Source organism: Ambystoma mexicanum, chromosome 1p, assembly GCF_040938575.1.
Source record: "Ambystoma mexicanum isolate Mex_15411 chromosome 1p, UKY_AmexF1_1, whole genome shotgun sequence".
Taxonomy (NCBI): domain Eukaryota; kingdom Metazoa; phylum Chordata; class Amphibia; order Caudata; family Ambystomatidae; genus Ambystoma; species Ambystoma mexicanum.
The window spans coordinates 827,668,184-827,690,610 of record NC_090921.1 but is presented as its reverse complement, the minus strand read 5'-3'; the positions used below and the strand labels follow the sequence as shown (position 1 = coordinate 827,690,610).

The window sequence follows — 22,427 nt, the reverse complement described above, 5'->3', positions numbered from 1 at the left end:
CAAATAAAGCATTGTCCTGCCCCCTACACGATAGGTCGCTGCGCGTTCTCATCTGTTATTGTTCTGGTGTCGGTAATATCCGCGTCCCCCGAGAACCTCGTCCTCTTTTCGGGAAAAAGGCGTCTTGTTGTCGGGTCTCCCAATACTGGGCTCTGGGGCCTTGTGCTCTTCTGTTATTGAATCGGCCGGTCGAGCGGCCTCTATCAACTGGCCCCTGAAAAAATTCTCCCCGGGAATACCTTCCTAATGGAGGCTTGCGCTTTCTCCAACGCTGTGTATGTCCCGACGAATCTGTTAATCTTTCACAAATGTGTCTCCGAACAGGAGCCCTTGGGCGCTTTCCCCGGCTTCGTAAGACGCCAGGTCTCCTAGTTGATCAATCTTCAGTAAAGTCGATTTGCGTCGCTCTGAAGATATTGCACACTTTGCGTTGCCCAGCATGCAGACTGCTCTTTGCGCCCATCCTGCTACTTTAAGTGGGTCGACTGACTCCCCAGTGTCTTTAGCTCTCTCGGCTAAATCAATCATCTTCGCTATGGGTCCAGCTAGGTCTAACAGTTTATCCTGGCACGTCTTCCATGCCCTAGCCATGCCTTTTCTGGTGTCCTTTCCTGCCTTCGTTATGAAGGTTAGCATTTTTGTGTCGAGCTTGGGAGTATCTGCTACTTTCCCTGTCAGCTCTGGTCTCGGACACTCAGCTTTAAGTCTGAATCTAATATCTTTCTCCAGAGGCTTTCTCATTTTCGGGGACATATACAGGGCTACTCTTTGTGATGGGGTCCAGTCCGTTGATCTGGGGTGCCTTATTGTGTAAGGTTGAAACATGTCTGACATGTCTTCTTCATCCAGAGGGGCCTCCACACCGCTGGCTTTAGGCTCGCTTGTACTCTTCTGCGAGACTACGCTCACTTTGCTTATGCTCTGATCATCATCCTCTCCCCTTTCCTGATCCGAATGCTCTCAGGATGATGAGGTATCCCCTATATTTGTTGCCCCTGGGGTAGGGGGGTACGAGGTTGGGCAAGGCTGTTATTGTAAGAAAGGCGCTTTTCAGCCTTTTGAAAGCATCAGCCACCTCTAGGGACTTATCCTTCCCTGTATCTGAGCCCGGGGGGAGTAGAAGAGCGCTTCCTCTTCCGGTCCACTTTCTTCCCCTTCTCACTTTGTCTCAGAGGCTCTTGTGTGGAGGTTCCCTCACCGGAGTCGAGGAGCGTGCCAGCTTTCTTGCCCAGTATTTCTTCCAGGACCAATAACCTGTCTTGTAGAGGCTTTACTCCTAGTGCTACGGCTTGAACCAATGAGTCGCCTAGCACTTTCTTGAAGCTATAGGAGAGGTCTATATCTTCTCCTATGTATTCCACTTCTTGCTCTGGTTCTCTCTCTCCCTTCACTCAAGCCTCGTTATCCATGCTGTACGCCATGGTATTATGTGTGCCTCACAGAGGATGGCTATCTGGTTGAGAACTGTAGCTCCTCTTTTGTTGCTGGCAACAGAAAAATATATTTTCGTTTTCTTTTTTTTTTTAGTTTTTTTTGTTTTTGTTTGTTTTTTTTTTTTTTTAAATGTTCTTTGCCTTGAATGCCTCTGATGCGCGCGGTCGACCCGCTAACAAATTAACGAGTTTCGCGCATTCGGGAGAGAAGAATTGCTGTTGGCTTTCTCCGTGTGAGAACAAAACGCTGTGAGAGGAATACAGTAATGCGCATGCGCGCGCTTCCCTTGTTTCTAAAGGGAGTGGGGCTTACCGCATACTACGCGTTGCCCGCGATACTCTTCATCTCCGTCGATGTTCGTTCGCGGCTGACTGGCCGAGCCCTAGAGCGAGTGAGATCACTCGCGGGCTCGGCAGTCAGCCGTCCTGAAAGTCCAACTTGTCCGCGAAATGAACGCGTGCGTTTCGAACTCAAATGCGAATGTTTGCGCTAATGGTACGCGCGCGCTTTACAAATATATAAACCTAACGTTTTGACAATTAATATCATAAAAACACAGCATAGCCAGGTACTGCTAGAATTGGTGTCACTTATCTGTGGTGCAGCAAAAAAGAAGAGGAAGGGACCCAGAGAGGCAATGACTTATAGTAGAAGGGATTGCCTGATTGGACAGTGAGATAGAGGCTATTGGACTACCATATAGAAGAGCCTCATGGGGGATGTAGTTTAGCCGCGTTAAGTCTATGATGTTTCATTTTTTTCTGTTTATACGAGTTATAAAAAAATCAGTAAAAAAAAACATTGAAGCAAAAGAAAAATTTAAAAAGCTGTGGTTAGCAGTAATTAAATAAGTTAAGCATAATGCTCGCCTCCGGTCTTGTCATAGAATCTATTAGCACCATTTTAGCAATGGTTTTTCTCGCGGTTACAGATTAATTTTCGAATGGATTGTGACCTCCCACGTATTCCTCATCCTATGATATTTCCATATCCAGCTTAAACTCCTCCGGAACAGAATTTATTTTCCAGCAGAGGGCATTGCGCGTCGATGTCAGTCGACTCGATGTCCCTTGGAGGCCTCCGGCTCGATGTCGACGTCCTCAATGGTATAAAGCGTATGCAGCAATATTTGGCTTCAGTTTGCTCTCTGCGAAAGTTATCGCTTTGGATACGGTACACTTCGGTTCCCTATCGAGAATCTTTGCGTTTATTGCTTGAAAATGGCATCATAATCAGCATCTTCGACTCAGAGATCGGGGTTTAAGAAGTGCCAAGATTGTGGGGTGAAGATGTCCATTACGGACGCCCACTGTGTGTGTCTGTGGTGCCTTGGTTGCTCTCACGCTAACCTTCGACTGTAGGGCCTGCCTTATCGATGAGAGCGAAAACCCTGAAAAAGTGAAGAGAAAGTTAGCAGCAGGTATGTCAAAATCCTGTTAGTCGACCTTGCTAAAGTGTCTTCAGACGAGTCGAGAAATATTTCTCCTTGTCGTAAAAAGACAGAGCTGAAGATCACTCAGTGGTTCTCATCACTCGTCATCTTCACGACGTTCGAGGAAAAGGCACCATAGGTCGCTGTCTTCGTCGTCGAGTTCCTCCTAAACGGAACGCCTACCTGACTATTCCTCCAGACAGATAAGACAAGCGACAATGCTTTGGGCAAGAAAGTTTTCTCTGCGGCAAGTATGGCCCTAAAGTCAGCAAATGCTATGTGCACGTTGGCCAGATTCACCCATACGATTTGTGAATGTGTAGCAATGGCAGCGGATAATATCCCGAAGGGGAGTAAAGATTTTTAAATCTAGTCAAGGATGGGAAAGATAGGACCTCCAGACATGTCTCAACACTGCTGACATCAGCAGATCCATGGCGGCTAGTACAGTTATGCCCAGATTATTGCTTAAAATGCCCTTTGTTGACACACATTTATTTGGTAACAAGGCTAATGAGAGCCTGGAGAAATTGCAGACCTCTACAGCAGCAAAGTCCCTTGGTGCTGCTATTAGACGGACACAAAATTGCCACACTGACACACCTTGGGGGGAGGGGGGTTAGGTCCTTTCGCTTTTACTCAGTTGGAAGGGGGAGAGGACTGTCCAATCAAAGAGGTAGAAAAGATTTCCCTGTGGTGGACGAGGAAGAGGTACTCGAACCGCCCAGGTAGCAGCTGCTTTGCCATCGCCACTGCTACAGCGGCCTCAAAACCTCTCTGTGGTCTTAGTTCACAAGACCCCATTGGCAGGCAGACTCTCACTGCATCTGAAAGAATGACGAGGCATTACTTCAGATGATGGGCATTGGAAACAGTTGACCAGGGTTACTGCCATACCTTTCTAAAAAAGCCTCCGAGTCATCCACTGGGGAACAGCTCTTTCAAAGTTCCAGATCCGCTCCTTAAGCATGTAGCCTGCTAGAGAAAGATGCTATAGAACCAGTACCTGTAGCGGAGAGGAACAAGGGTTGGTACTCCCCGCACTTTCTAATTAACAAAAATGACAGAGGATTAGGACCCATCTTGCACTTGAGACTTGAACAAGTTCCTCAGGAAGGACAAGTTCAAGATCAAGATGGTTACCCTTTCTCAGATCCTTTAGACCCTCCAGCTTCAGGACTGGATGGTATCATTGGACCTTCAGGATGCTTACTTTCATGTGCCAATCCATCACAAACACAGACAGTACCTGAGGTTCGCCGTTGGCGGTTCTCATTATCCGTTTCGAGTTCTGCCATTTCCACTGACCTCCGCCCTGAGGGTTTTCACCAATTTAATAGTGGTGGTGGCAGCGAGTCTCAGGAGAGGAGAGGGGGGTGGTCCCGTCTAACCCTACCTGGACGATTGGCTGATCAGGGCACGTTCCCTCGAACAGGCCCTGGAACATCTCTGCTCCACCTGTCACTCCCTTCACAGACTGGGCTTTTCCCTCAACTTCAAGAAGTCTAACATGATACCATCTCAAAAGCTCCAATTCATTGGAGCAGTCCTGGATGCATCCCTGGGAAAAGCCTCGCCACAAGAGGTGAGGGCTCAAGACATTCTGCAGATGGTCACCAAATTCCAGAGTGACCAGCGTTTCTCGGCCTTAGACTTTGAGGTTGCTCGGCCTCATGGCATCATGCATTTTTCTGGTGCCAGAGGCTTACCTGTGAATTAGATCCCTTCAATGAGCTCTCAGAACACAGTGGCCCTAATTCTCATGCAGGATGTCGGACCTCCTTCCGATTCCGAGCAGAGTCTCACAGGACCTTCGGTGGTGGGCGTGCCAGGAGAACATTCTGAAAGGAGAACCTTTTTGGCAAGAGATAATGGTAGTGAGGGACGCCTCGCTCACGGGGTGGCAAGCCCATGCCAAAGATCTGACAATCGGCGGTCGTTGGTCTCCATCCGAGTCGAAACTACACATCAACCTTTTGAAGCGGAGGACATTCAGTCTAGCGCTGAAGGCGTTTCTGCCCACTACGGGGAAAGAACAACCTGATAATGACTGACAACACAGTGGCCATGTACTACCTCAACAAAAGAGGTGGTGTAGGGTCACTACTAGAGGCATTGCAGCTCTGGTACTTGGCAATCCAAGAAGGAATCTCCATATCAGCAGTTCACCTAGCCGGAATGGAGAATACAGTGGTGGATGCTCTGAACAGGCAGAGCAGTCACCCACAAGTGGATCTGTTTACGGCCGGTGTCAACCGGAAGTGCGAACAGTACTGCTCATGGGAATTTCCCCAAGAGGAGTTCTAGGAGATGCGTTCTTAGTGGACTGGGAGTTTCCATTCCTGTGCATGTTTCCTCCAATCCCTGTCACTCCTCAAGTTATCAGGAGGTTGAGGATGTTAAGGAAATCCATGATCCTAATTGCTCCGGATTGGGCCAGGAGGGCGTGGTACCCAGACCTTCTGGATATGTCCATCTGCTCTCCAGTACGTCTTCCACAAAGAGAGGACCGTCTCTCTCTTTAGGGAGAGACGAGGGTCGGGTTCTCCATCCAGAGGTCAAGACTCTCAACCTTCACGCATGGTTGCTGAGAGGTTGAGATACAAGGATTATGACCTCCCGAGAGGAGTAATGGAAATATTGCTTTCGGCCAGAAGGCCAGCAACAAAGTACTTGTACCGCTGCCATTGGAACAAATTCTGCAGCTGGTGCAGGGATAGGAATGTGGATCCTTTTACATGCAATACACCTATGGTGTTATCATTCTTATTACACCTTGCCAGCTAAGGGGTATCTTGCAGCTCTCTATTTTTAAGCGCTCCTCTGAAGAGCTATCTTTCGTCAAGATTCCCCTTTTGAGACAATTCTTAAAAGGACTCACAAATGCATTTCCCCCCCAGTCCCATTTCAAGTCCCAACTTGGGACCTGAACCTTGGATTGAGATTTCTAATGTGTGCCCCTTTTGAGCCTATCCATACTTGGCCTTGTTGTTAACCTTAAAGACAATCCTTTTAGTGGCCATTACATCAGCCCGAAAGGTGAGTGAACTTCAGGCCTTGTCCTGCAAGCTTCTTTATACAATCTTCTATAAGGTGGTCCTTAAGGTGAAACCAACCTTCTTGCCTAAGATTGTGACTGAGTTCCAAATAATTTTACCTTCATTTTATCCTCATCCTGGAAAGGAAGAGGAAAGATTACACAGGCTTGATCCTAGGCGTGCACTGACCTTTTACACCTCCAGGATGTCGGAGATAAGACCCGATGATCAACTGTTTGTAGGTTACATGGGCCACAAGTTGAGTATGGCGATTTCAAAACAACCCTTGTCAAAATTGATTATTTCGGGTATATATGAATGCTGCAGATTAGCAGGAAAGGATCCTCTGGAAGATCTTAGAGTTCATTCAACCAAGGGCATGGATACCTCCTCTGCATTAGAGGGATGTCCCAATTAGAGATATTTGTGCGGCAGCCACATGGTCGTCCGTACACACCTTTACCAAACATTATAATCTGGACTTCCTCAAGCCGGGAAGGTTTATTTGGAAAGGCAGTGCTACATTCTGTGCACACAGACCTATGAAGGAACTCTTACATTATTATGAGCCTGAAAAGTCTGACTTCCTCCAACAGGAATACATACACTGCTTTGGGAGTTTATCATAATATGAGGAATACGTTGGAGGACACACTCCATTAGAAGAACAAGTTACTTACCCATGGTAATTTTCTTTCGACTTGATGTTCCTCCCATGTATTCTTCATCGCCCCTCCCAACATGCCGCACAGTGGAATTTTCTATGAGATTGCAGTCTTCGCTCTTACTGTCGGGTGTAGGATAGCCTATGCATGCTTTAAAAACAGACAGTAGCCAGCGGTCGCTGCACGTGCTTTATACCATCGATGACGTTGACATCGAAACATCAACGCGCAGCGCCTTCTGCTGGAAAAAAGAAATTCCGAAGCAGCTGAAGCTGGATATGGAAAAATCATAAGATGAGGAATACGTGGGAGGAATATCCATTTGCAAGAACGTTACCATGGGTAAGTAACTTGTTCTTTTTTAGGAATAATGATTTTCTAATTAAATGTTGCCTGTCATATGTCTCCCAAGTGGAGCCTGATGCCCTACAGAGACTTTGTGATATCGGCACCTGACCCTCACTGCCGAGTTATCTGCTGCTTGGGACAGGATCACAACATTGAGGACTCTTGTTTGTCAGTCCATGCTACCGAAGGCTTCAAGCGAACTTGTGTCCAAGATTTTTATGATGGTGGTAACTCTGTTGGGGGCAGTTTTGCAGACCAGCTGCTTTCAACTGCAAGGGACACTGCAGAATCTGTGCCGGGGGACTTTCAGGGAGAGAGAAAAAGTTGCAGTCTGGATCACTTGGTGAGGTATTTTCACACCATCATCTTCCATCTGCGCCACTGGTCTAGTACGACTACTTTCTAGTCCCCTGGAGAAATCTGATCCTCCAGCAAAGGTTAGAGACAGGCTGGCAGATTCTTTGTCATTCTGGGAAACTATTTGTGCTGCCATGTTTCAACAGACTCTTCCGTTCTTGACAGCTCTTTATTATTTTTATCCGCCAATCCTTCTCTGGACAGCATAGGCCAAGACAAAGCATGCCACATTACGCCTCTTTGTTCGATTCCGAGCACCAATAGTTCATCTGCATTGGTGCCCATTCTTCAGAGCTTGTTTCTTTGCCATATCCTTGGACGGCCCAGATTGTGGCATCTGGTCAAGTGCACGTTGAATTTCTGCCCATTCAATCTCCAATACCATATGTCTCTCCATACTAAACCTGTTGCACTTCATTGTGTCCCTGATGATGGGGCTGGTCTGCCTTGACTCAATCTTTGCTTATGAGGAGGATGGTGTGCAGTATGTTCTTCAGAATGAGGTGACCTAGGAACCTTTTGACTTCCTGGAAGAGTTTTATACTGACTCTGGTCTTCGTAGGGGGCTGGTTGACCATGGTCACAACTCCACTACCCTCCACTTTTGCTGTTCTTGCATATCACTCCCTCGCTATTTCTGATGTTCTTGGCCACCAACATTTTCACTACCTTCCCCAATCTTCACCTCTGGATGTTCCCTACTGCCATCCTTCACTCTGTACACAATGTCCCTGGTCAAATGCGGTCTTTCTCCTTCTTTCCCCTCTCGATATCCTTCTCTCAATATGTTCTACCCCTAGTGTCCTCTCTATCCACAACTTCCACCTCTTGATGTTCTCTTACAATTGGCTCTATGTGATCACTACGACTCCAGAATTCTGACGTCCGACAAGGCCGACTTAAAAAAAAAAAATTTTTTCAACCCCCCCCTTTACACCACATACATATGCGGGGGGAGACCTCTACAGCCCCTCATACTACTATTATAGCCCATACCCCCCCCCACATATGTGTGGTGTAAGGGGGCCGGAAAAAAAATATTATTTCGGGAGTCTGAATACTGAGGGTGACATTTTGGGCCATTACCCTTCCAATCTACTCTAGTCGGCCTCCAGTCTGCTCACTGTTCCACCACTGGTTCAAACACACTATCCACATCCGTCTCCCCCTGTGGCCTCACACATGCTTTGGGAAAGGCGTTTTGTTTTGATGACAAGTTGTTTGAAGGCTTTTATGCTTGTGAAAGCTGTCTGCAAGCAGACTTTATCATGATGTATAGTCCCCTGGATCAAGACCTGTTAACTGGCTCAGAAGAAGGTGCCACAGGACAGAACGTACCCAACTAGGGTTGGGGGGAATGGGGGGGGGAGCGTGTGTGCGCCTTGCCTGTTAGGAAATGGTCTGGTGGCTACATGGACATCTGTACATGTATTCCTTCACCAATGATTGCCATTATTCCCTTGTTGGAGAGGACACAAAAGTTGGGCTTCTTGTCTTGTTGAACGTCTTGTGATAGGGCAGAATGCTTGCAGTCCTATGTTCTTTCTGCATGGCCATGGGAGTCTTGAGGAATCTATAGTAGTAAAGACTACAGTAGAGTTACAAATTGCTTACCCGTGGTAATGTTTCTGATGAATACAATATTTCTCCCACAGATTCCACATCAACCCTCTCACTGTGATTTACTTTTTCTTGTGGCATTTACTTTGTGACTGCTACTGGGCAATGGATGTTAAAACGAAAGTAAAATGGTGCACACAGCTCAACACGTTGGCCATACAACAGTCATTGTTTCTGGTTGGAGACAATGCAGTGATCCCTAGTGGCTATATGTTTTTCAAACCGCTCTACTTTTAGAAGTCTGTTTCAAGAGAGGAGGCAAGTGAGTTCTACCCTATCCATGAGAGAATATTACTGAAGGAAAGCACATTTTCTTTTAATTTTTTTTTTCACTTCTCAATTAAATCCTGGTCTATGACTATTAAGCCCCTGTGATAGACTCCCTTTCGAAGGGATTGTGTCCTCCGACGTATTCCTCATCTTGGATATCTCCTTCCAGCTCTGCTGGCCTCGGAAAATGTTTTCTCTCTAGAGGGCGCTGCGCGTCGACGTCCTCCGAGTCGATGTCCCTCGACAGCCGCCGTATCGACGTCATCCTGCCTATAAAGGCCGCGCGCAGCCTCCGTTGCTCAGTTCCGTTTTTCCGCGCTTACTCAGTGCCTCGGAATACCGTTGCTCAGTTCTTGTCAGATTAATCCTATTTACCTCAAGTCATTCGATCCGTACTCGATGGCTTCCTCGTCGGAACCGACAACTCCTCGATCCGGCTTCAAAAAATGCCGAGATTGTGGGAAAAAGATGTCGCTGACTGACCCTCAGAGTTTGTCTGTGGTGTTTGGGAGCTGAACACCATTGTTCGGAATGCGAGGACTGTATGTCCATGACAGCTAAGGCCCTGAAGGAGCGTAGGGGGAAGCTGGAGAAAGGTAAGACTTTTAAAGCTTCTTCTTCGTCGACGAAGTCGAGACACTCGTCTCCTCGTCACCATTCGCGCTCCAGGTCTCGGAGTGGGTCTCATCACTCCTCGAGATCGAAGCACTCGAAGAGGAGACGTCGAAGATCCCCTTCTCCGTCTTCCTCTTCCTCTGTTTCACCAAAAAGAATCCCTTGCCCCACGAAACATAGTTCCCGGGCTGAATGGGAGGAATTCCGCAAAAATATGATGAGCGTCTTCGAGAAAGCGGCCTCGACCCCCTCGAAGACTGCCGAGAGCGATGCTCTGGTCGAAAGACCCGAAGGTCAAAAACGCCGCGAGTCGCAGTACCCGGCGAAGGAAACCTCTCGAGCGCGTCTCGAACCCTCGAGTAGGACTATGACCCCCAAACCTTCCTCAAAGGTTCCGTCGACGAGGGTTCCGCCGAGGTCCATGTCTTCGACACCGTTGTCGAAGGGACCTTCGACACACTGGTCTGTCGACTCGACGCCGGCGTCGACGCCAAGAAAAGTCACGGTTACGACACACCCAGTGACTATCCCCAGGTCCTCGACGTCGATGGCTTCGAGATTGTCGAGTAGAATTCCAATTCTGTCGAGGTCTTCGAGGCCTCCGCGTTTGTTTTCAACGCCACGCTCGAAGCCTTCGGCGTCGGCGTCGACGACATCGACGTTTTCGAGGCCGATAATGACAAGTTCGGCACCCTCTGCCTTGGAAATGGGATTTACTCCCTTTGAGTTCAGAACAATTGAGAACTATGTCCTCAATTTTGGAAGAGGGTGAATTGTCTGAACAGGAAGACACATTTGAGTTGCAGGGACCTGTAACCCCAATTAGAGAGGAATTTTCCTCTGAAGAACGCAGGTTAAAGGATCTTCATGATTCCTTACATGAGGCAAGTGGGTTAGACACTTCCCCTGAGGTGGAGTTTGCTAGGCCAGACCCGGGGGAGCATGCTGAAACCCCCTATAGAGCCTTAATGGGCAGGATCACAGAGTTCATGGGGTGGTCTGCACCTTCAGAATCTTTCCAACAAGATGACCTCACGGATATTCTTGACAAAGGCCCACAGGAGGATCCTGTGGTGCCTTTTCATAAAGCTCTTCAGAGAAAGATCATGACAAACTGGGAAACCCCAGATGTCGTACTAGCAGTAAATAAAAAACTGTCTACAAAGTACAGGGTAACTTCTACAGACCCAGAGTTTTTGTCTAAACACCCATCCCCAGAAAGTCTGGTGGTACAGGCAGCATCCTCTACCGATGTCAAGACGGCTTATCCTACCGTCCCACAGGACAGGGACGATAAAAAATATGATGCTATGGCAAAGAAAGTCTTTTCAGCATGTAGCATGGCGTTAAAATCTGTTAATGCTACTTGCACCCTTGCTAGGTTCAGCCATACACTTTGGGAGTGTGCTTCTACAGCGGCTGACTGCATCCCGGAGGGAGTTGAAAGGGATGCGTTTCCGAATACTATACAGGACGGTAAAGACGCTATGTGCGAATCCCTCCAGACGGGCATTGACTCGGCTGACAGTATCAGCAGAGCAATGGCGGCAAGTACATCAACCAGGAGATTCGCTTGGTTGAGAAAGTATGGTTTTGCCCCAGATGTGCAAGCCAGGCTCTTGAACATGCCAATCGATGGCTCTTCTTTGTTCGGGAAAAAGGCGGATGACAGTTTAGAGAAACTGCAAACTTCAAAAGCAGCAGCAAAATCCCTAGGAGCTGCAATCCGTCAGACTCCCTTTCGTCCCACAGGAACCTCTGCGAGGGGCAAGTCCTTTCGCTTCTACTCCGCATTCGGAAGAGGTAGAGGACGACCGGCTCAAAGGGGACAAAGAACAACTACCCGAGGTGGACAGGGTAGATATTCAAAAGCCGCAGCAACAGCAGGTGCCTCTTTACCATCGGTATCTGCATCAGCTGCCCCAAAACCACTCTGAGGACTTCCCTCACAGGACACCTGTAGGAGGCAGGTTGACTCAACATCTGGCGGTATGGCAGGCTATCACGTCAGATGCTTGGGCATTGGAAACAGTTGCCCAAGGTTACTGCCTGCCTTTCCTACGTATACCTCAGAGTCATCCACCGGGGATCAGCTCTCAGAAAGCTCCAGATCCGCTCCTCTTGCAGGAAATTTTGGACCTGCTAGAGAAAGGTGCCATAGAACCGGTACCTGTAGCGGAGAGGAACAGGGGCTGGTACTCCCCTTACTTTCTCATTCCAAAGAAAGACTGAGGACTGAGACCCATCTTGGACTTGCGAGAATTGAACAAATTCCTCAGAAAAGACAAATTCAAGATGGTCACTCTTTCTCAGATCCTCCAGGCCCTTCAGTTCCAGGACTGGTTGGTATCTCTGGACCTTCAGGACGCTTATTTCCATGTGCCTATCCATCTCAAACACAGGAAATACCTGAGGTTCGCAATTGGCAACTCTCACTATCAATTTCGAGTGCAGCCATTTGGGCTGACCTCCGCCCCGAGGGTCTTCACCAAGTTAATGTCGGTAGTGGCTGCAAGTCTAAGGAGGGAAGGGATTCACGTCTACCCCTACCTGGACGATTGGTTGATCAGGGCTGTTTCTTCGGAACAAGCTCAGATCCAGCTAAATCACGTGTGCCACTTCCTTCACAGACTGGGCTTCTCCCTCAATTTAAAGAAGTCACAAATGATACCATCGCAGAGACTCCAGTTCATAGGAGCGATCCTGGACACTTCCCTGGGAAAAGCCTCGCCACCAGAGGTGAGGGCTCAAGATATTCTACAGATGGTTACCAAGTTCCAACATGCCCAACGTCTCCCAGCCTTCGACTTTTTGAGGTTGCTAGGCCTCATGGCATCCTGCATTTTCCTAGTGCCAGAGGCTCGCCTGAGAATGAGATCCCTCCAGTGGGCACTGAGGACTCAGTGGTCACAATTCTCAGGGAGAATGACAGATCTTCTTCAGGTTCCCGGCAGGGTGGCTCGAGACCTTCAGTGGTGGGCCTGTCAGGAGAACATTCTGAAAGGAGAACAGTTTTGGCAACCCTGGCCGGAGATAACAGTAGTCACGGATGCCTCACTCACGGGGTGGGGAGCCCACGCCAATGACTTGACCATCAGCAGTCGTTGGTCTCCATCGGAGTCCAGACTACATATCAACCTGTTAGAGCTGAGAGCCATTAGACTTGCGCTGAAGGCGTTCCTGCCAGCTGTACAAGGGAAGAACGTCCTGATAATGACGGACAACACGGTGGCCATGCATTACCTCAACAAAAGAGGAGGCGTAGGATCACCAACCATGTGCAAAGAGGCGATGCAGCTCTGGTTTTGGGCAATCCAAGAAGGAATCTCTCTATCGGCAGTTCACCTAGCCGGAGAGAAGAACTTGACAGCGGACGCTCTGAGCAGGCAGAACACAGTCTCCCACGAGTGGGAGCTAGCTCAGGAAGTCCCTCAAGAGATCTTCGCCCTTTGGGGAACCCCTCAGGTAGATCTGTTCGCCACCAGCCTAAACAGGAAATGCGACCTGTTCTGCTCAAGGGAATTTCCCCCGAGAGGAGCTCTGGGAGACGCGTTCATAGTGGACTGGGAGTTTCCGCTTCTGTACTCGTTCCCACCGGTCCCTGTCATTCCTCAAATGATCAGGAGGTTGAGAAGATTCCGGCGAACCATGATCCTAATTGCCCCGGATTGGGCCAGGAGAACGTGGTACCCGGACCTTCTAGACTTGTCCATCTGCCCTCCAATTCGACTTCCACTCAGAGAGAACCTACTCTCACAGAAGGGAGGTCAGGTTCTCCATCCAGACATCAAAACCCTCAACCTTCACGCTTGGCTTCTGAAAGGTTGAGGTACAAGGATTGGGACCTCCCTGATGATGTTATGGAGGTGTTGCTTTCGGCAAGGAGGCCAGCAACAAAGTCTTTATACCGCTGCCGTTGGAACAGATTTTGCAGCTGATGTAGAGAACAGAATATCGACCCTTTTTCATGTGGTACACCAATGGTTTTGTCCTTCCTTCTATATTTGGCGAATTCAGGCCTTCAAGTTGGCACCATTAAGGGCTATCTCGCAGCGCTATCCATCTTTAAGCGTTCTGCGGAAGAACCATCCTATTTCAAATTACCCTTGGTAATACAGTTTCTAAAGGGGTTAACCAATGTTTATCCCCCAAGACCATTCCAAGTTCCCCTATGGGATTTAAACTTAGTACTAACTTTCCTGATGGGCACACCTTTCGAACCTCTCCATTCTTGTTCGTTAAGATTCCTTACCCTTAAAACTGTTTTATTAATAGCACTTACATCTGCTAGAAGGGTGAGCGAATTACAAGCTCTTTCTTGTAAACCCCCTCACACAATATTTCACAAAGACAAAGTTGTCCTGCAAGTGAAGCCTAATTTCCTCCCAAAGGTGGTTTCTGAATTCCATATCACTCAAAAGATTACCCTACCATCTTTCTATCCTCCTCCTCACCCGGGGAAAGAGGAAGAGAGGTTACACAGGCTAGACCCTAGGAGGGCTTTAAGTTTTTACATCAGTAGACTAGCCAGGATAAGACAGGCAGACCAGCTGTTTGTAGGTTACGCAGGTCACAAGCTGGGGTTACCAATAACTAAGCAGACCATTTCCAGATGGATTATTGTAGCCATTCTGGAATGTTATAAACTGGCAGGGAAAGAGCCCCCTCAAAACCTTAGGGCTCATTCGACCAGAGGTATTGCAGCTTCATCGGCCCTCAAAAGAGGCGTGCCGGTTAAAGACATCTGTGCGGCCGCTACATGGTCGTCTGTCTATACCTTTATACGTTTTTACAATTTGGATTCCTCCTCCAGTCAAGAGACTAGGTTTGGAAGGGCTGTACTGCATTCTATTCATCAATAGAAGACAGCGTGAAGTCAGTACTCCCTCCTCCGATAATAGAATACTGCTATGGGAGCCTATCTAAGATGAGGAATACGTCGGAGGACACAATCCCTTCGAAGAACAAGTTACTTCTTACCTTGTAACGTTCTTTCGACGGGATGTTCCTCCGAGGTATTCCTCATCGACCCTCCCATCCATCCCCGCAGTTCTACTTCCCTTGTTGTTGCAGCTTACGCTCCTTCAGGGTGATTAGTTTAGTCCAGAAAGTATTATTGTGGGCTACAAAACGGAACTGAGCAACGGACGCTGCGCGCGACCTTTATAGGCAGGATGACGTCGATACGGCGGCTGTCGAGGGACATCGACTCGGAGGACGTAGACGCGCAGCGCCCTCTAGAGAGAAAACATTTTCCGAGGCCAGCAGAGCTGGAAGGAGATATCTAAGATGAGGAATACGTCAGAGGAACATCCCGTCGAAAGAACGTTACAAGGTAAGAAGTAACTTGTTCTTCTTTTAGGGTTGTCGTAGAGTTGAAGAGGAAAAATGTAACACATTTAATTGAAAAGGAAATAAGACCTCAGTGTGAAGTTTCACACGGCGGGTCTATTTGTACCATTTGAGCAAGACCCTAATTTATTGATCTAGTTTGTTTTTTAGATGTTTTTTTACAGTTTATGTAAACTGATAATTTTATGATTTTTTTTTTTTTGGAATACTTTATTTTGACTAAAAACTTGTATTATATTTATATGAGAAGGAAATGCACTTGCAGTCTTGGTGACCCTTTACAGACACATCGATTTACACCTTTTTGTAGGATGAATGTTATACCCACATAGTAAGAAGATTGTGATCCCCATTTGTGGATTGAGCCGTTTGAGATCCGTCTTTCTTTTAGCACCATAGGTTTGTGAAATCGTCAGTTAACCTGAATGATTTGCTTTGTCACCAAAACAAGATATCCATGATTTTGTTTTTTGTGATGCAACTCTTGTTTTAACATCTGATTTATACGAATAGTATTTTTTGCTCACACCTTTCATACTCCACAGTTACTAACATTGGCTGTGCACAACATTACATTAGAATAGCCCACCAAGTGTTCAAAAATAAACTAGCCATTAACACCCCATTAATGATGTGTGCTCTACTGAATACCTGGCCCTACTCCCAAGATGGTGATTTCTTAAAGATTGCAGATCCATTTGCTAAAAGTTTAATCCAAGGTTACAGAAATGAGTATGGAGATGGTGGTTTTGCTGAACCACGCCTATGCTCTTTAGTTTCATCTTTTGAAAAGTTTCATATCCATCAGTTGATGTACTAGTACTTTGTGGAAAATGTTCATTTTGCCATAAAAACAGTTCACCGAGATCATTCAATTCTGTGTGCTTGAACATTTCTTTTTAATAACGCCACATGCAGATTTTGATGCAATTGTTTTTTTTTTTTTGGTTGTGATGATCGGGTTTTGACTTCAGGTAATAGTTGCCTGCACTGTACAATAACCACATATTTTTGGGTAGCATGAGACCCTTTGTTTATCTGCTTTATTTTTTATGTTCTCTCCAGTTCTGTCCCACAAAAGCAGAAGCCAGGCGCAGTGCGGCAAAGATTGCGCTAATGAACTCTGTCTTCAATGAACATCCGTCCCGCAGGATTACTGATGAGTTCATAGAGAAGAGTGTTTTGGAAGCGCTGGCAACCTTCAATGTAAGTGCTGGACATGTTTTGAAAGTTTCTATCCAATAAACTAGGCAGTTTAAAATTGTATTGGGGAATTACTCCTTTTCCATCTGGAAAGTTGTATACAAAGGTTTCTGGCAAGTCAGATTGCAGTAGAACGAGGGATTCTTGAGGATTGATATTGCAGATATTTTGTTTCCTTGCAAAATCTTTTCGATCTATACATAAAGCAAATTCTGTTTTTGGTGGCCTTAAGGTTGTAAAAACATTCTTTTTGGATCAGTTTTGAAGATGGCAGTAGGCACATCCTAATTCACAAAAAGGAGCAGGTGGGGCTAGTTCCACTCGTTGCAGCCAAAGTGGAGCTTGTTGGAAAGAATTGTAGTTCGGTCAATTTTCTGTTCTGTCAGCTACTGTACTTCCGTATTAATCCATAATACACACTCAACTGGCATACAGACATTTAGAAACGTGCAACTGCTTCTGAAACGTTTTAGAAGCTGGATAGCGTCAGCCAAATGTTTAGCATACCTGTCGTGATCTCATGTATTCTGTCTGTCAACAACCTATCATTGCCACAGTGGAACATAAAGTATATTTTCATTTCAAAGAGATTGTGTCCTCCGACGTATTCCTTATCTATGATATTTGTATCTCCAGCTTGCTGGCCTCGGAAATTTTTTTTCCCAGTAGAGGGCGCTGTGCGTCGACGTCAGTCGAGTAGGTGCTCCTCAACGGCCACCATATCGATGCCGACGTCATCATGCCTATAAATGGCCACGCGCAGCGTCCGTTGCTCAGTTCCGTTTTTCCGCGCTTCGTGTTCCTCGGAATACCGTTGCTCAGTTCGTCAGTCGATATATATTCATATTTCCTCGAGAAAACCGACTCGTACTCGATGGCTTCCTCCTCCGACCCGACGACTCCTGGGTCCGGTTTCAAAAAATGCCGAGACTGTGGGAAGAAAATGACGTTGACGGATCCTCACAGGATCTGTTTGTGGTGTCTGGGAATCAAACACCAGTGTTCGGAGTGTGAGGAATGCCTATCCATGACGGCGAAAGCCTTGAAGGAGCGTAAGGGGAAGCTCGAGAGAGGTAAGTCAGTTTTAACTTCCTCGAAAGTTTCCGCGGTAGAGTCGAGACATTCGTCTCCTCACCGTCGAAAGCATTCTCGGTCTAGGTCTCGAAGTGGCTCCCACCACTCGTCGAGGTCTAGACACTCGAAAAAGAGACGAAGAAGATCCCCTTTATCGTCATCTTCTAGTTCCCCTGAAAGAGTAAATTGCCCCACAAAACACAGCTCTCAAGCTGAGTGGGAGGAATTCAGAAAAAAGATGCTAAGAGTCTTCGAGAAAGCGGCCTCGACCCCCTCGAAGTCAGCTGAGGGTGATACCCCGGGTGAAAAGCCCAAAAAATCTAAACGCCGCGAGTCGAAGCACCCGGCGAAAGAGTCGCCCAAAAGCGCCATGAGCTATCGGGAAGTAAAGCATCTTCGACACCATCGTCGAAAGCCCCTTCGAAGCATAGATCGGCGCCATCGACGCCGTTATCGAAGGGTTCTTCGCCGCATCCGTCGATCGAGTCGACGCCGATAAAAGAAAAACCCACGGCTACTCCACAGCCAACGGTTACACCGAGAGCCTCCGACACGACGTTGAGAACGTCGTCGACATCCTCGAGCAGGATTCCGATCCTCTCCTTCTTCGAGGCCTCTTCCAGTTTTCTCGACGCCTTTGTCGGCGCCTTCGAGGATTTTTACATCGGCGTCGACGACATCGACCTTTTCAAGGCCACTGATGATGGTTCCCTCTGCCTTGGAGATGGGTTTTATACCATTTCAAAGACCAGAGCATCCTCCCTTAACTTCCATTTTTGAAGAAAGGGAAGATTCTGATCAAGAAAGGCCTTTTGGGCTGCAGAGGACCACATTACCTGAACCAGAGACTTTTGCCTCTGAGGAAAGAAGGTTGAAAGACCTTCAGGATGCATTACAGGAAGCAAGTGGCCTAGACACTTCCCCAGAAGTGGAATTTGTCAAACCAGACCCAGGGAAACATGCTGATGCCCCTTATAGAACCCTAATGTCAAGAATTATGGAGTTCATGGGTTGGTCTGCGTCTTCACCTGTTTTTCAACAGGATGACCTCACAGATATTCTGGATAAAGGTCCACAGAAGGATCCTGTGGTTCCCTTTCATTCTGCTTTACAAAGAAAGATTTTACCTAACTGGGAAACTCCTGAAGTTGTCCCTGCGGTTAACAAGAGGTTGTCAGCGAAATATAGGGTATCTGCTGCTGACCCTGAATACCTATCTAAGCACCCTACTCCAGAGTCTTGTGGTCCAGGCTGCAACTTCATCAGGCAGTACATCTGCATACCCCACTGCTCCTCAGGATAGGGATGATAAATATGATGCCATGGCTAAGAAAGTCTTCTCGGCCTGTAGCATGGCTTTAAAATCTATTAATGCAACTTGTACGCTCGCTAGGTTCAGCCACACTCTTTGGGAGTGTGCTTCATCAGCGACTGACTGCCTCCAGGAAGGAGAAGAAAGGGACGCATTTTTAAATATCAGAGATGGTAAAGATGCAATGTGTGAGTCCCTTCAAACTGGCATTGATTCTGCTGACAGGATCAGCAGGGCCATGGCGGCAAGTACCACAATCCGCAGGCATGCGTGGTTGAGAAAGTCCGGCTTTGCTTCTGACGTACAGGCCAGACTTTTAAATATGCCCTTTGACGGCTCTTCCCTATTTGGTAAAAAGGCGGATGACAGTTTGGAAAAACTACAAACATCTAAAGCAGCAGCCAAGTCACTAGGAGCTGCAATCCGCCAAACTAGTTTTCGTCCCTCAGGATCCTCTTGGAGAGGAAGGTCCTTTCGCGATTATTCCTCATATGGAAGAGGCAGAGGACGGCCGGCTCAAAGAGGCCAAGGAAAATTTACCCCTGGTGGACGGGGGTAAAGGAAAGAAAGCCGCAGGAGCCGCTTTACCTTTGGCAACTGCATCAGCCGCTCCCAAACCACTCTGAGGTCTCCCATCACAACAAGACACCTGTAGGGGGCAGGTTAACTCACCATCTGACGGAATGGCAGGCTATTACGTCAGATGCTTGGGCATTGGAGACAGTTGCCCAAGGTTACTGCCTGCCCTTTCTACGCATCCCTCAGAGCCATCCACCGGGGAACAGCTCTCTGAAAGTGTCGGATCCGCTCCTCTTGCAGGAAATTGTAGACCTGCTAGAGAAAGGTGCCATGGAACCGGTACCTGTAGCGGACAGGAACAAGGGCTGGTACGCCCCCCTACTGTCTCATACCAAAGAAAGACGGAGGACTGAGACCCATCCTGGACTTAAGAGAATTGAACAAGTTCCTCAGGAAGGACAAGTTCAAGATGGTAACTCTCTCTCAGATCCTTCAGGCCCTCCAGCTTCAGGACTGGTTGGTATCTCTAGACCTTCAGGGTGCTTATTTCCATGTGCCAATCCATCCCAAACACAGTACCTGAGGTTCGCAATTAGCAACTCTCATTATCAATTTCGAGTTCTGCCATTTGGGCTGACCTCTGCCCCGAGGGTCTTCAAGCTAATGTCGGTTGTGGCTGCAAGTCTAAGGAGGAAAGGGATTCACGTCTACCCCTACCTGGACGATTGGTTGATCAGAGCAGTTTCTTCAGAACAAGCTCGGATCCAACTAGATTATGTCTGCCGCTCCCTTCACAGGCTGGGCTTCTCCCTCAATTTAAAGAAGTCACAGATGATACCATCACAGAGGCTCCAGTTCATTGGCGCAGTCCTGGACACGTCCCTGGGAAAAGCCTCGCCACCAGAGGTGAGGGCTCAAGATATTCTGCAGATGGTCACCAGGTTTCAAAATGCCCAACGTCTCCCAGCCTACGACTTTTTGAGGTTGCTAGGCCTCATGGCATCCTGCATATCCCTTGTGCCAGAGGCTCGCCTGAGAATGAGATCCCTTCAGTGGGCACTGAGGACTCAGTGGTCACAATTCTCAGGGAGGATGACAGATCTCCTCTGGATTCCAGACAAGGTAGCTCACGACCTTCAATGGTGGGCCTCTCCAGAGAACATCTTGAAAGGAGAACTGTTTTGGCAACCATGGCCGGAGAGAACAGTAGTCACAGACGCCTCACTCGCGGGGTGGGGAGCCCATGCCAACGACTTGACCATCAGCGGTTGTTGGTCTCCATCGGAGTCCAGACTACACATCAACCTGTTGGAGCTGAGAGCCATCAGACTGGCACTGAAGGCTTTTCTGCCGTCTCTACGGGCGAGAAACGTCTTGATAATGATGGACAATACAGTGGCCATGCACTACCTCAACAAAAGAGGAGGTGTAGGGTCACTGCCACTGTGCAGAGAGGCGATGCAGCTCTGGTTTTGGGCAATTCAGGAAGGAATCTCTCTATCGGCAATTCACCTAGCCGGAGAGAAGAACTTGGGGAACCCCTCAAGTGGATCTGTTCGCCACCAGTATCAACAGAAAGTGCGACAGATTTTTCTCAAGGGAATTCCCCCCGAGAGGAGCTCTAGAAGACGCGTTCGTAGTGGACTGGGAGTTCCCAATTCTGTACGTGTTTCCTCCAGTCCCTGTCTTTCCTCAAATGATCAGGAGGTTGAGAAGGTTTCAGAAGACCATGATCCTAATTGCCCCGGATTGGGCCAGGAGAACGTGGTACCCGGACCTTCTGGACATGTCCATCTGTCCTCCAATTCGTCTACCGTACAGAGGATCTTCTCTCGCAGAAGGGAGGTCAGGTTCTCCATCCAGCCATCAAGACCCTCAACCTTCACGGTTGGTATCTGAAAGGTTGAGGTACAAGGATTGGGACCTTCCAGATGACGTCATGGAGGTGTTGCTTTCGGCCAGAAGACCAGCAACTAAAACTCTATACCGCTGCCGTTGGAATACATTTTGCAGCTGGTGCAGAGAAAAGAATATCGAACCCTTTTCATGTGGTACACCTGCGGTGTTATCCTTCTTACTTTATTTGGCAAATTCAGGCCTTCAAGTTGGCACTATTAAGGGCTATCTCGCAGCGCTATCGATCTTTAAGCGCACTGCAGAGGAGCCATCGTATTTTAAAATTCCATTGGTAATACAATACCTGAAAGGTCTAACTAATGTTTACCCTCCAAGACCATTCCAAGTTCCCTTATGGGACTTAAATCTAGTTTTAAACTTCCTAAAGGGTGCTCCCTTTGAACCACTCCACTCTTGTTCATTGAAGTTTCTCACCCTCAAAACTGTTTTATTGGTAGCATTAACATCTGCTAGAAGGGTTAGCGAGATGCAAGCCATATCTTGTAAACCTCCTCATACAACTTTTCACAAGGACAAAGTAGTTCTACAGGTGAAGCCTAACTTCCTCCCAACGGTAGTTTCGGAATTTCACATTACTCAGAAGATTACTTTACCTTCATTCTATCCTCCTCCCCATCTGGGGAAAGAGGAAGAGAGACTACACAGGCTGGACCCTAAGCGAGCCTTTTTTTATATCAGTAGACTTGCTAAAATTACACAAGCAGACCAACTCTTCGTAGGTTACGCAGGACATAAGTTGGGATTACCAATAACCAAACAACCCATCTCCAGATGGATTATTTTAGCCATTCTGGAATACTACAAACTGGCAGGGAAAGAGCCCCCTCAAAATCTAAGGGCTCATTCGACCAGGGGTATCGCAGCATCCTCAGCTCTTCAAAGAAGGGTACAAATTAGAGACATATGTGCGGCTGCCACATGGTCGTCCGCACATACCTTTACCAAATTTTATAGCCTGGATTCCTCCTCTAGTCAAGAGACTAGATTTGGCAAAGCTGTGTTACACTCTGTTCATTCTTAAAGGGTAATATGGCATCTCTTACTCCCGCCTCCAATCACATACCACTGCTATGGGAGTCTATCATAGATGAGGAATATGTCGGAGGACACAATCCCTTTGAAGAACAAGTTACTTCTTACCTTGTAACATTCTTTCGATGGGATGTTCCTCCGACGTATTCCTTATCGCCCCCCCCCCCCACCCCCCATCCATCCCCGCAGTAACATTTCCCTTGTGGTTGCAGTTTACGCTCCTTCAAGGGTAGTAACCA

General features: G+C 47.6%; 1 protein-coding gene across 2 annotated transcripts in view; it reads left to right on the top strand.

The window, feature by feature from the left end:
* Positions 1-22,427, top strand: part of LIX1L (limb and CNS expressed 1 like) — a 411,826-nt gene that overhangs the window by 270,250 nt on the left and 119,149 nt on the right. For both annotated transcript variants that reach the window (XM_069652670.1, XM_069652677.1), the window contains exon 3: positions 16,197-16,337. In XM_069652670.1, coding sequence (XP_069508771.1) covers positions 16,197-16,337 — 141 coding nt within the window. The remainder of the gene's footprint in view (positions 1-16,196; positions 16,338-22,427) is intronic.